At 36.6% G+C, this 13,927-nt stretch overlaps 6 protein-coding genes across 6 annotated transcripts; 5 read left to right on the top strand and 1 right to left on the bottom strand.

Moving 5' to 3' along the window:
* Positions 1-376: 376 nt before the first annotated feature.
* Positions 377-5,976, top strand: C9374_013884 (uncharacterized protein; the record flags this gene model as incomplete). Its single annotated transcript, XM_044689809.1, has 7 exons — positions 377-414; positions 468-2,082; positions 2,270-2,462; positions 2,536-2,611; positions 2,698-2,720; positions 2,825-3,304; positions 3,356-5,976. 7 exons carry the CDS (start codon positions 377-379, stop codon positions 5,974-5,976), a joined length of 5,046 nt encoding a protein of 1,681 aa, XP_044553316.1.
* A 236-nt stretch (positions 5,977-6,212) lies between these two features.
* Positions 6,213-6,971, bottom strand: C9374_013883 (uncharacterized protein; the record flags this gene model as incomplete). The annotated part of the gene is made up of 1 exon (XM_044689808.1): positions 6,213-6,971. The coding sequence occupies one exon, from the start codon at positions 6,969-6,971 to the stop codon at positions 6,213-6,215; it is 759 nt and encodes a 252-aa protein (XP_044553315.1).
* A 177-nt stretch (positions 6,972-7,148) lies between these two features.
* On the top strand, positions 7,149-9,361 carry C9374_013882 (uncharacterized protein; the record flags this gene model as incomplete). Its single annotated transcript, XM_044689807.1, has 2 exons — positions 7,149-8,668; positions 8,737-9,361. 2 exons carry the CDS (start codon positions 7,149-7,151, stop codon positions 9,359-9,361), a joined length of 2,145 nt encoding a protein of 714 aa, XP_044553314.1.
* Positions 9,362-9,570: 209 nt separating this feature from the next.
* Positions 9,571-10,977, top strand: C9374_013881 (uncharacterized protein; the record flags this gene model as incomplete). The annotated part of the gene is made up of 1 exon (XM_044689806.1): positions 9,571-10,977. The coding sequence occupies one exon, from the start codon at positions 9,571-9,573 to the stop codon at positions 10,975-10,977; it is 1,407 nt and encodes a 468-aa protein (XP_044553313.1).
* Positions 10,978-11,512: 535 nt separating this feature from the next.
* Positions 11,513-12,237, top strand: C9374_013880 (uncharacterized protein; the record flags this gene model as incomplete). The annotated part of the gene is made up of 2 exons (XM_044689805.1): positions 11,513-11,572; positions 11,641-12,237. The coding sequence occupies 2 exons, from the start codon at positions 11,513-11,515 to the stop codon at positions 12,235-12,237; spliced, it is 657 nt and encodes a 218-aa protein (XP_044553312.1).
* A 277-nt stretch (positions 12,238-12,514) lies between these two features.
* On the top strand, positions 12,515-13,816 carry C9374_013879 (uncharacterized protein; the record flags this gene model as incomplete). The annotated part of the gene is made up of 2 exons (XM_044689804.1): positions 12,515-13,067; positions 13,209-13,816. The coding sequence occupies 2 exons, from the start codon at positions 12,515-12,517 to the stop codon at positions 13,814-13,816; spliced, it is 1,161 nt and encodes a 386-aa protein (XP_044553311.1).
* Between the last annotated feature and the right edge of the window lie 111 nt (positions 13,817-13,927).

Here is a 13,927-nt window from a genome sequence, read left to right as displayed (position 1 = left end):
GAAAATAAGGTTTAAGAAAAGCCTTTACAAAGAAGATAAGAGCTTGGTATGCAAGATTAGAACCATGAAAACGGACATTCATAACAAGATTATGATTGCTTGCCTTTGCATTATTCAGAAATTGTTATACCAGAATTTAATGTCAAGGCCATGATTGCCAAAACGACATCATGCTGTTAAAACGCTACCCCGTTCGACCGTTTATTTATTTTACTATTGGATTATCATTCTGTCAAGATGATAATACCGTCTCTCTTGTGATCGATGAAATGGAATTCAAAGAGTTGTTAAATGACACCCTGTTACATTTTAAAAGAACGAATCGATTTTTAAATAATATCAAAATATTATGTCAAAGAAAACAGCCAAAAAAAAAATGTCACCACCAGAACCTTCTGTGATATTCCTATTGAAGTTTTTCATGGCCAAATATTCATTCATTTGGATGATTATTCTTGGGTTTACAGAGTCTTCCGATTGATTTGTAAACAATGCGATGAAATTGCTACGAAATCATCCAATTATTCATTCGGAAACGAATTACTTGTCTATTTACATAATGATATTCATAGAACGAAGAGATTTATTGATTGTTGTGAAAAGGGATATTTTCATCATGTACAAGGGTTGCAAATTTGTGGAGGACAAGAATTATGTCAATTATCCAAAGACATGAACATGATTGACATTGATTTTAATCACAAGAGTGATGAGTGCGGCATCAACCATCATGGCATTGAACAAAAGGACCAATATTTAAATTGTTTTCCAAGTTTACAAAAATTAGTGTTGAACAAGCGTTATGTTGATCATGATATTGTAACACGAATGATGAATTGTCCGAATTTGAAATTGATAACTCATCTCAATCTCGCTCTTTCACGCGTTCAGGATGAGACCGTTCACCTGATGACATCAAGTCCATTGTTTTCAAATTTAACATGTTTGAATTTGAGTACAACAAGTATTGGAGTAGAGAGTGTCAAGAGTATTTGCAATTCGGTGTACATGTCAAATTTGAAAGACTTACAGTTTGATTGGTGTAATATTGGAGACGCTGTGGTTTACGAAATTTCTCAAAGCACAATGTTAAAAAAATTGACCTCTCTTAACTTGACAGGAAACAAAATTTCATTCAAGGCAGTGAAAGATATAGGAATGAGCGCAGTGTTCAATAATCTCACTTGTCTCATGTTAGATTTCAATAATATTGGTGTAGAAGGTATTGAATATTTAGTATCATGTGAAAATTTATCCAATCTTGAAGAATTTACTTTTTATTTCAATGCGCAAGATATTTCAACTCCTTCCTTAGTGTTCACAGTGTTGAATGGAACAATGACAAAGCTTAATAGTATCAAATTTACACCACACTCTGATACAGATGTTGAAAGATTCATCACTTGTAAGAACATTGCTTCATTGAAGACACTCGAGTTGTGTTATCATAGACATCTACTATACCAGGGAGGTTTGGATCTGATCTCTAACTGCCCAAATTTAGCGAAATTAGAAACGTTAATACTTCAAAATATATACTCACAAATGACGAATATCACATCACTGATCAACAGCCCATACATTAAGAAACTCACTGCATTAACTGTTACGGGAATTGGTTTAACATCAAGTGATTTATTGGAACTTTCCAAAGCTTTTCCAATGCTCAAAAAGTTAGTCATTTCTGATCAAACACTTATTTCCATTGACAGCGTTGTAGAATCGCTTAGCCATTTGAAGCGTTTGGAAAGCCTCGAAATGAGAGGCATTGATTTTGTCTCTTGTGAAAAGGTTGAACAATTTGCCTCACATTCAAACGCCTCAAACCTTTCCCATCTTTGTTTCACCCATAAGCGTGGTTTTATTCCACACTTCTTTGGAGAATTCTCCAAACTTGAAAATTTGAGACATCTCAATATTAGAGGAACAGAATTGAATTTGGAAGATGCGAAAGCTCTTGCTTGCACACCAAAACTTGCTCGTCTTACGAAATTGTTTCTGCCTGCGTTTCCTGGATCAAAATCGAAAAACCTTAAAAAACAAGTCATTGAAATATTGAAACAGAGTCCTTATCTACGTAAGGTAAATGAGGGAGAACAACATCGCTTTGATCATGCGTTTTATTAAGAATTATCCAAATAATAAATACCAACTGAATTAATTATTAAAAAAAATATCAAACTACAGCTGTCCGTTGTGTTGTTGGAAATTCCGAACGATGAAAATAATAACAACATCCATTCATTCTCGGAATCATCATGCAAAAAAGAGATTTTATAGTGTTAAAGATGGAACTGCCATGTTATTGTTGTTGATGGTTTTATTGATCGTGGTTGAGTCGTCATCACCAATAATGGCAAAAGTTATGAAGACAAAGATACAAATTCATCAAGATGTTCATAAAACTGAATTCAGTAATTTTGTAGATACATCATGTTTGAACTGCGTTGGAAATAAGAAAGGTTTGTGTTTCATGCTCATCGGATCCATTATTGATCGATATTGAAATCTCTACAACAATCGTTCGGAATTTAGTGTGGTGTGCTTTGGAACAATTTTGTGCATCTTCTTTGGATGAATGTAGATCTAGACAACCCTTCAACGTGACTTGGTTTGTCTCACACGATGTTCCCGATGCTGGGTTTCAAAATGTAGACACCATTCCCGATCATTGTCAACGAGGTATTATTACTCAAGTGCAAGATTGCCTTTGTTTAGAGGTATGGTCCATTGTTTTGTGATATTCATTAATTGGTGTATTTGTACTCATTTGATAACCTAACGTGTAATTATTGAACTACATCACCGACATTGAACAAAACAGTGGAAATATTGAGATCCTCTGAAAAAGTGTTGCGTAATTTTGTGGTGCCCATGACTCAACAGCCTATTATAGGCCTGTTATCAAGCAAGGAAGATCCATTCCAATATGTCTACGATTTATATGATTCCTCCAAGCGCAATTTTGCAGTGGGTGCATTCTATGTGTCGACTTTGCAATCGAGAAGCGATGGAAGACCAGAAATCAGCAAAAAGCCAGGATTATTCTTTTCATACAATTTTCACACAGATCACAAACCATTGATCAAGTATCAAGATGGTGACAGCAATACTGAGCAATCATCCAATCAATATCGTCTTATCAAATTTGCAGATATTTCCACCGCTGTGCAAGAGCCGAATCGATACTACAGAATTGGCTATTCTGTGATTCGACGAATTGCCAATACGAATGACACGTCAAAATCAACTTCGTATTCCTATCAGTGCTCGTTTAATACGACAAGTTATGACGTATATATCGGTATGTTTCAAACTACATTGCTTAATAATGACTCATATGGAACTACCTTAGATCCGGATTACAAGTTTTCATTTTCTGGACCTCACGTTTTTGTAGGATTACCCCTTGTGATTCTTTCTATCATTATTTTGTCAATTCCATCATTGTGTTGTGTCAACAAATTTGCAATCACAAAACACAATAGAGGTCTTCTACTTGCAGACGAAGCGGAAGAACACTATTATGATGATATTCATGCTGAATTTTCAGCAATTGGAAAAGAAAAGGAGGAGTACAAGAAGAAAAAGAAAGAGTATGAAGATTTTCTCATTTACAAACACAGAAGAAACTTCTTTGGAGAAACTCCTTTTAAAAAATCAATCAACACTCGTGAGACCAATTCATTCACCAATGATGAAGAAGTGGACGATGAAGAGAAATTCACCGACCTTAAAAGCAGATTACAACACGCCTCTCGTTTCTATAATCCTCTCATCATTCTTAAATCAATATTTTTCGCCACCGATACACAACTCGTTCAGCAATGTGGAACAGATGTTTATTATTACTTATGGTTCAGCAAATATTTGATCATTTATTTACTAGTGTGTGGAGTTATTGCGTGTGGATTCTTGTTACCAACCTATCTCACCACCACGGATAACAACGTTTCATTTGGTGATTTCTCTAGCACCACTATTGCTCAGATGAACATCAAGCAAAATGACAAGATTTATGTATTTTTTTTGGTTACCATCTCATTCCCAATTATTGGTCTTGTTTTTATTTATGGGCTTCATCGATTGAGCCGTCAATTGATAAAATCAAGAAACAACATTGGAAGCTTATACACGGTTATGGTGAATGGAGTATCTAAGAACATTAGGGACCGAAGAAGAATTTTGGAAGATTTCAAGCGTAGATACGGTGAAAACAATGTCGTGGATGCTCATATTGCGCTCGATTTGAATGAGTTAAGCGCACTTGATGAGAAGAAAGAGGAAATTGAGGTACTTCTCAGAGGTGCTGAAAAACAATACGAGAAGACATCTCGTCGTCCAACCATCAAAATTCGTGGCTTTTTAGGAATTCTAGGATCCAAAGTGGATGCAATCGATCATTACACGAAAGCTCTTGATGAAATCAACAAAAATATCAACGACTTGAGAACAAATCCTTCGCGCACTGTTCATGGTACAGGTTATGCTTTTGTAACGTTTTCATCCATGGAGGCAGCACAAAAATGTCTCAACGAACATCGTGACATTCCTTGCTGTTGTGGTTTTTCAATTCCTTGGTGGTGTTGTATTCCCTCAGGATGGCCTTACGGTGGCATTGAACGTGCACCTGAATCGGATGACATTTTATTTGAAAACTTGAATGTCTCGAGCACGAATCGATGGTTCAGATCTCTTACTTCATCCTCCATCATTACCATTGTGCTTCTTATTATTTATTCCATTTCAACGACTGTTTCATGGTACTATTGGTATAAGGGTCAAAATATTTCTCAAATCAAAGATTATGCAGTTCCTTCAGATTCCATCATTGGAGTTGATACAGCTGCCTTAATATTGATGGCATTGGCAGATTTATTGCCAGAAGTTATTTCTTTGGCAAACGAATTGGTCAAACCCATTATTGAAGTATTGACCGACTTTGAGAGACATCCATCGAGAACTTCTCGAAGAAAGACCGTATTAACGAAATCAATCTTTTTCATATGTCTCTCTATTGCTGCATTCCCATTCTTTGTGAGATGGGTGAAGGCCGTTTGGGGTGTTGCCATGAATGCATATTTCCCATTCAACAATTATGCATACTTTTTCAATTATATTGGAACAGAAGTTGCGACATTGATTATGGCTTTGTGCTCAATTGCCAAAACTCTCGAATATACATTTATTTTCATCGTCATGATGATCAAATACAGATTTAATGATAATGGAAATGGAAGAAAAGAATTGGAACGACTTCCTTTCGATTATGATGCAAATATTGGTGTGAAAACATCAATCATGATGCTTACTCTTATTTACGGAAGTGCTGTTCCCTTAATGTTTCTCTTTGGATTATTCTATTTGATTGTCACTTATTATATGGACAAGTATCTCATCATGTATTTTTATGAGAAAGCTCCAGACAGTGATGGAACCATTATGAGAATTACAGCAGATCAATTGGTCTACTATCTATCTGTTTATCCAATTTTATTGATTTTCATGATTCCAACACTTGCAACCTTGTGGTCGACATGGCTCATCTATTTGCCAACCATGTTTTTGTTTTACTTGATTGTTCGCTTTGCAAGATCACGAATGTCAAAGGCAGAAATGGACATGTTAGTCGTTTCACTCAATTCCACCGCTCATATCCAAGATGAAGACATTTTGACCTCGCAGGACACCCTCGAAATGGAAGTGACAGATACTAATGGTTCTCCTTCATCACCAATACCATCTGGTGGAGGATATACATCACCATCTGCAAGTACGACCAAAGTTACTTCCACATTTTCATCAATCATGAGCTTTGTTGCTGGAGAAGAACAAGTTTTATCCATTTATGACAAGGAAATTGAGAAACGATTAGAAGTAGATCAACGATTTATTGCATCCAGATACAGACATCCATACCTGCGAAAAGACAAGAGAAAAAGTCAACAAAGAGTAAGAACTAACAAAGTAGAGTGACGATAAGCTTTCAACATATACTGTTTAACCAATTAGTATTGGAAAAACATCACACAATCAGATCATGTAAACACGCAACGAAATTCATTAAATACAGAAATCAACTATAGTCCACTAACACCAAAGAAATTGAAATTTAAATTTTGTCAAAGAATCAATTCCAATGTCCGCTCTTACAATTTAGAATATTTGTTCCACTTAATGCCTTCACTTTATTGACCTATTCACATACTTCCCTATTTTCTTAATAAATTGGAAAAGATATACTTTCTATAAAACATCATTTCTCGAATGCTTTCATAGATATCTGCTCTGGAACGATGCAATTTTACTTTGGCTGGTCTCTGCGCATAGAGTTGAGGATTCCAACGCTTGCACAACTCTCCAAAACTGCTCACATCAATAAGTCTGTGAGGAAAAATAGAGTCAACAAGTGGCATCTCTTTTTGCAAAAATTGCTTATCAAAGTGAATAGAGTTTCCGGCCAAATTCGTTTGTAATTTCCTAGTGAAACGATTCAAAAATTTGACAAGATTAATTTCAGCATCTTTGATGGTCAAAGTCGAGGTACGGACATCATCTGTGAGTCCACTCAACATGTGCTGTTTTTTACACCATTCCGAGAAATTCTTGTTAATAAATTCTTCAGGATAATTAATGACCATACTCTCATGTTCCGATATTAAATTTAAATTGCTATCCGTAATTACACACGAAATTTCCAAAATTTTGTCCTTATTGATATCGAGTCCCGATGTTTCAATATCAATCCAAACAATGGGTTCATTGGGATTGAAACCTAATGGTTGTTCATGGAAAGGCTGATGTTTACTAGAAGTGTATTCCTCTTTCACTGAATGAAAGTATTCATCGGTCATTAAATCTTCCCATGTGATCCGATTGGGATCGGGTGAAGGAGCAGTCGTTGATGTAAAATGTTTCACTTTCGAGAAGGGATTGGTGATGGCGCCAATTCTACGATCACCTCGATACATTTTTTTTTGTGGACCCTCGACAGAGATATCTTTTGATTCAATTTTTATAATATATTATGAAAGAAGCTGTTGGGCGTATTACCGATAGAGAAAAATTGAAGAATGAAATCAAAACTTGATTTTATTAAAAAAATTTAAAAAATATTATTTAACGAACATTTTGTAACGGAATTTATAATGCAACCGAATACTCATGATGGTGGTGGCGGAGAAGGTCCTCCAACCCAAGCCAAAGAACTTTCCATTGTAGATCGGTCCTTTCTAGAAGTTTTAAAAAGAGAATTCAATATCACGAAAGGTTTGGAAGATTTCTCCACGCAACAATTAGCATCTCTTGTTCGGGTGTTGAGGCTCAACAAATTTGATTCATCGTCATCATCAGAATCTCCGAGTACTCGTTTCCAACCATCACAAGGCTCAGCATCTCCCAACAAGAACAACCATCTGCACAGTAATAATACTCCTCCTACAACGTTGTTTAATAATAATCTTTCATCATCCACCAACAACAATGGTGGTTTTCAAACTCCCCAAAAGAATGCAACAAGAAGAAGAAATCCATCCTCAAGCTCATCATCAATTTCTTCTTCTGGCTCGTCGTTATCAACCGGATTTGACAATAAGAGCAACAAGACGATTCCTCTTTCTTCTCCCTCGTACAAACGATCTCATTCGGATTTGGTGAAACCAGAATCTATTGAAGTTTTGGATGCGGACGATGATGTAGAGTTTGTAGGAGCTTCTTCTTCATCCATTGATGGACACAGCAGTACTCCTCCAAAGAAACCCAACACGAATCAACATTCTCCCTATAATCAACAAGGTAGTGGTCAATTAGCTCAAAATAACATGTCACCACCTTCGGGCACACCTCCACGCCCATCCTCTCAACAAGACATTCTCTCAAGTCTTGCAACGAATCCTCCCATTGCAATGACTCTGGCAGCTCAGCAACATGGTATTGATCCAGTTTCGTTTATGGCAGCCATGCAACAAGCACAACAGCGAGCTCCACAGAATTTATCATCACAACAATCACCTGTTTCGTTTTCTCCCACTACAGCAAGTGTGCCTTTTGCATCTCTTTTGCTGACATCGCCTACGGGACCCATGTCGTTGCATAATGCAGAAATTGCAAGAAAACAACGAAAATTGGAAAAGAAAGCAGCTAAAGAATCTCCCAATACTTCTAGTACAGCCTCAACACCATCCTCGTCCAATGCTGAACATTCCAATAATCACAATGGAACCGCTGCTTCTACTCCATCATCGTCGACAATGTCAACACCGACAAAAACAGAATTCACATTTGTGGACCATTCAACACCATCTTCTTCCACTTCTTCAACTAAGACACCACGCAAAAAATCCAAAAAGAAAGAAAAGGAAGCCAAAATCGAATCCTCAACATTAAGCGCAACAACTCCACCACGAAATGTTTCATCACCCCTTACTGCTACGACGACATCGTCACCATTTGGTTCTCCCATAGGTTCCCCTCTAGGGTCTCCATTTACGCCATTATCACAATCATCTCCTTTTCCATCGGCATCATCTTCACAAGCGTCCTCACAACCAATCATGAACGAAGCACTGTTGCTATCATTAGAGAGTGCAGGTGAAAAACGAAGTGCTCGATTTGTTCCCCAATGTAGTTCTAAAATTCTTGATCGAATCAATAGGGCCTTGAAGCAAAGGTATGTTTTAACACACACTTGTCCTTAATCTAAAATTGTTTGAATTTATGATTTACAATTTTATCCAGACTCTTCCTTATTGACAGAAAGGATAGAAATGGAAATAGGTCAGAAAAATTTATCGTGCTAGGTTCAACTGGAAATGTTTACGAAGTTTCAATTTGTGAAAAGCCAACCTGTAATTGTCCTGATTTCAAAAGAGGCAATTTATGCAAGCATATCTTATTTGTATATCTTCGGGTTTTAAGAGTATCTGCAACATCCTACATCATCTACCAAAAGGCGTTACTGTCTGCAGAATTGGAAAGTGTTTTCTTGTCTGCACCTCCAGTTCTTTCACATACACTCAAGGCTGATGAAAGAGTTATTGATCGATACAAACAACTTTCTCAGGGCACTGTTTCAGAACAAGAAATTGTGATTGGTAGTCAAAGAAAAACACTCATAGGAGCCTCTTGTCCAATTTGCTACGAAGAATTCAAAAGTGGAAAAGAAAAGACAGACTGTTGTTTGGTGTGTGGACATAATGTGCATGATGAATGTCTCAATGCCTGGAAGAAATTTGACTCGAATTACAAATGTCCTGTTTGCAAGACAGCCAAACTTGGAAAAGATCAACAAAATGTGCTTGCTACCTCTGAAGGATATGCAAATCTTTCTCAATATCAACCAAATATCAATAGATATCGATGAGCTTTTTCATTCAATTAGCATTCTCAATGTCCTTACATTTTGACCTTATTCGATTTGGCCCTACTTCACCATTGGAAGCGTGTTTGTTCATTCTTAGGGAGAGTGAGTCAGCTTTGAGATTAGCCAATAAATTGGAATCAAAGTCTCTTTGTTATAAAGCCAACAAGCATCAATAATTCCAATCCAATCAAAAAATTTCAATAAAAAAAATGCACAAATTCCAATCCCTTCATCATTCAACAAAATTTCTGACAAAACAAGGCTGTACAAACGCTCTCACCAATCATGTATTAGCATCATCATCGTTTCATAAATATAAAGGCTTCTCTTTCATCAATTTGAAAAGCTCTCATGGAATATTTTACAAGAACACCTTCGGAGTAGCTCGACGAAATTTTAGCTTTAAATTTGAAGACTCACAACAAGATCACAAGCGAGCGAGTTTGGCAAGTGATGATGGCTCAGACAATATTGATTTCCGAGAAGTTACCGATAGAATGAAGTATTTGGAGGCTCAATATGAGCCAAAAGTAAATTTTGAAATACTTGACGAGCAACCAATAATTATGCGATTTGATGGATTTCACTTTAAATCATTTACTTCCAATGGTGATATTTTCGAAAAACCTTTTGATGCTAATATTCACTGGGCTATGATGCTTGCGGTCCGAGATTTTTGTGTGAAAGGAGTGAATCTTGCTCCTACTTTGATTTATATTTGTTCCGATGAGATAACGTTGTTATTCTCTTCAAAAACAGAGAAAGGTGTCTCACATCCAAGCCACTATAATGGTCGTATACAAAAATTGATAAGCATATCTACAAGTTTTATGACGGAAGGGTTTAATTACTACCTCCGCAAACTGTTATCCAATAATTATGAGAGTTTTGAAAAAAGAATTGAATACGACAGTAAGAATTTAAAATCTCATTCTAAAAAGATACTCACACCATCCGATCTCAATCTCAGAAGGGAAACTCGACAAAAACTCATTGATGGTAATATTGCTGGCCACTTTGATTGTCGTGTCTATCAAGTACCTTCGGTATCACACGCTGCAGAATACATTTTGTGGAGACAACATGATTGTGTTAGAAATAGCAAGACTATATTGGGCAGTAAATATTTCGAACAACCTAAAATGGACAATCTTTCAGCAGCCGAAGTTGTAGAAATGGTGGAACAAAAATCAGGAGTGAGATGGACAGATTTTCCCAACGAATACAAGTATGGCACGTTTATCAAGAAAATCAAACATTTCAAATCAGGATTCAATCCAATCACAAAAACCAATACGACTGTTGTGCGTACTAGCCCATTCAATCAATGCATCAAACTCATGCATTGCTCTCCAGAATTTATCACAAATTTAGTGACCCAACCCCAATGGTCTCACAATGTGCTAGCATGTAATCCAATGCATGAACCAGAAAAGGTTGTGTTGAACTATCCTACAGGAGTTAGTTTCACTTTTGGAGTACAACCTTATAGTTTTGGAGTTGGCAATCAAGCACCCGTTTTACATAAGGACCATCTCAACTCTCCATTCAACGAACATGTGATGAAGTTTTCGTGTACGACTTTGGCTGCTCTTTCAGAAATGGATCATGTTTGAGAGGAACACCTGTCCAAATAAATCTCGTAATACAGAGTCAACCAACGATGAGCTCATCAAAAGGTGTTTACGACGAACGCAACTATAAAATGTTTCATAATTATTTATGTACCAAAAGAGGAATACTTTTAATATATAATAAAGACCTTTTGTTTGCCAGAAATCAATGCTTACAACAAAATCTAATTACTTTATTGTTAGCACCACTGGTGCTGGTAAATCCGTGAGGATTGAGGTTTGCTTTTGAAATGGTTTTTTACATACAAAAGCACTCAAATGATGCATCAAGAAACGTTGACGTCTTCCACATTACCACTGTCGGTACTGTCACTGCAACAAGGGTTGTTTGTTGTTTATGGCTTTTGGTGCACACAAAGTCATAGTGTGGTTCAACGCAACTCCCCTTTTGTGTTAGACGCTCGCCAACTCGCCAACAAACCCGCTGGAGTATTTTGGCTCGGGTTTAAACCACTGTGTGTCACTCTTAATTTCGTAAAAGACTTGGTGTGACAGTTACCAATCTTACAACAAAAAAATGTCTTTTTCTTCCAACTATTCCGAAGCTGCAGAACGAAACAAGGAACCCATTCGACAAGTACTGAGTCAGTTCTTAACCAAAACGCGGATCAAGAAAATTCATCATCAAAAATTCATCATCATCAGAATAGTTCTTCAAGGAGGATTCTAGAAATTGCTTCCGGATATGGGCAACATGTGAGTCATTTTGCTCGTTCATTTCCGAGTTATGAATTTCAACCGTCGGAATTAACTTCACAAAGTTTTGAATCCATTGTTGAACGATGTAAAGATTTGAACAATGTACAAGCGCCCATCATTGTCGATATAAGTCAAGAATGGGAAGAAGTTATCAATCATTTGAAGGAAGAAGGTGCCAATGGTTTGGACAATTCAACAAAATTTCACTCTATTATTGCTATTAATTTATTACATATTTCACCATGGAAAACAACACTCATGCTCATGCAGAACGCAAGTCAATTATTACAAGACAACAATGAAGAGGGTGGCTATTTATTTATTTATGGACCATTTAATGTCAATCATGAATTTACAAGTGAAGGAAACAAGAATTTTGATGAACATTTAAAATCACGGTGTGAGGAATGGGGAATTAGAGACGTTCAAGATGTTGAAAAAGAAGCCAATTTATACGGATTGAAATTATTAGAGAGAATTTCAATGCCTGCCAATAATTTTACTTTGGTATTCAAAAAGATGTCAACAAGCAAAATTGAGTAATATTAACCTATATACTATACTTTACGAATCATTAAAAAGGCATTAAGGTATTGTATTAGCTAATAACCTTATGATGTATGTACGAAGACCAACAAATTCGTTCACAACAGTAATTCCGAACGCGTTCATCCTTTCACTTGAACCATTTTCTCAAACTTTCCATTCCATCGTGCGTATTTATTTCTAAGGGCGTACTTCATCTTTCTATTGAAATCGCGACCTATCTGCCATCCAATTCATTTCACACACAAAAAAATATTCAACAAACAAATTGAACATGTCTGCCACCGCTTCTGCTGAACACAAGAAACTCTTCACTCCCTTGACTTTGGGTGTTCGGGACTCTCCAAATTTCAAACTTGCTCGCATCACTCTCTCTCATCGAGTCGTCATGGCTCCACTCACTCGTTGCCGTGCTTTGAATGGAGATTGCGAACATACCGATTTCGGAGTTGAATATTACTCTCAAAGAGCATCAAAGGGTGGATTAATTATTGCAGAGGCCACTCAAATTACTCCTCAGGGACAAGGTTATCCCAATACTCCAGGAATTTATTCACAGCAACAAATTGAAGCTTGGAAAAAGATTACGGAAAGTGTTCATCAGAAGGGAGGTTTCATCTTTTTGCAATTGTGGCATGTCGGAAGACAACGTTATGCTCAAAGTGTGTCCTCGTCGGAAGTTGGAATTAAAAATGCAAAATCATTTAATTGGGAAACCAATGAATATGTAGTGCCAGAAACTCCAAAAAGTTTAACAATAGAAGAAATTAAGGAAATTATCAAGCAATACAAGCAAGCAGCAATGAATGCAAAATTGGCTGGATTTGGTAAGTTTTTGAATATTTTCAATGATTTAATTTTTTTTTTAATATTTTTATTAAAATGATATTTAAAACTCTTACATCAATGATATTTAAAACTTGTACATTTCACACACATGATCCTACAAATATTTCACACACACACAGATGGTGTCGAATTGCATGCAGCTAATGGTTATCTCGTCGATCAATTCCTCCAAGATGGTGTCAACAAGCGTAATGACGAATATGGTGGTTCCATTGAAAATCGTCTTCGTTTCATGCGAGAAGCCATCGAAGCCGTTATCGAAGGTTTCGATCATGAATCCCATCGAGTCGGTATTCGTCTCTCTCCAAGCGGAGTGTTCTTAGAAATTTCCGATTCCAATCCCAATGCTCTCTTCTCAGCTGCTGTGAAAGCATTAGATTCCTACGACCTGGCTTACATTCATCTTGTTGAGCCACGTGTCGTTGGAGGAGCTCTCAATGACAATGGAGAAGCTGAGGCTCAACCTGTTGTGGCAACTCGAGATTTGAAACCCTTAACAAAAATTCCAATAATTTCTGCAGGTGGATTTAATGCACAAACAGCATTGCAAGTGGTGGAAGAAGGAGTGACGGATATGATTGCTTTTGGAAGGTATTTTATTTCAAATCCAGATTTACCAGAGAGAATTAAGAGAGGAGTGGAATTTAGCAAGTATGATCGATCGACTTTTTACGGATCGAAGGATGTGAAAACTGGATATACGGATTATCCATTTTATCAATTTTAAGTAGAATGTGTGAAATGATGTTGTTGGCGCATGGGAAGGATTTATTATAATAATAAATCAAAGAACTTGACAGCTTGCTTTTCATTAGTTATTCCAATTGTTGTCATCTTC

Source organism: Naegleria lovaniensis (genome assembly GCF_003324165.1).
Source record: "Naegleria lovaniensis strain ATCC 30569 chromosome Unknown tig007, whole genome shotgun sequence".
Taxonomy (NCBI): Eukaryota; Heterolobosea; class Eutetramitea; order Acrasida; family Naegleriidae; genus Naegleria; species Naegleria lovaniensis.
This window is presented reverse-complemented; position numbering and strand designations above follow the sequence as displayed.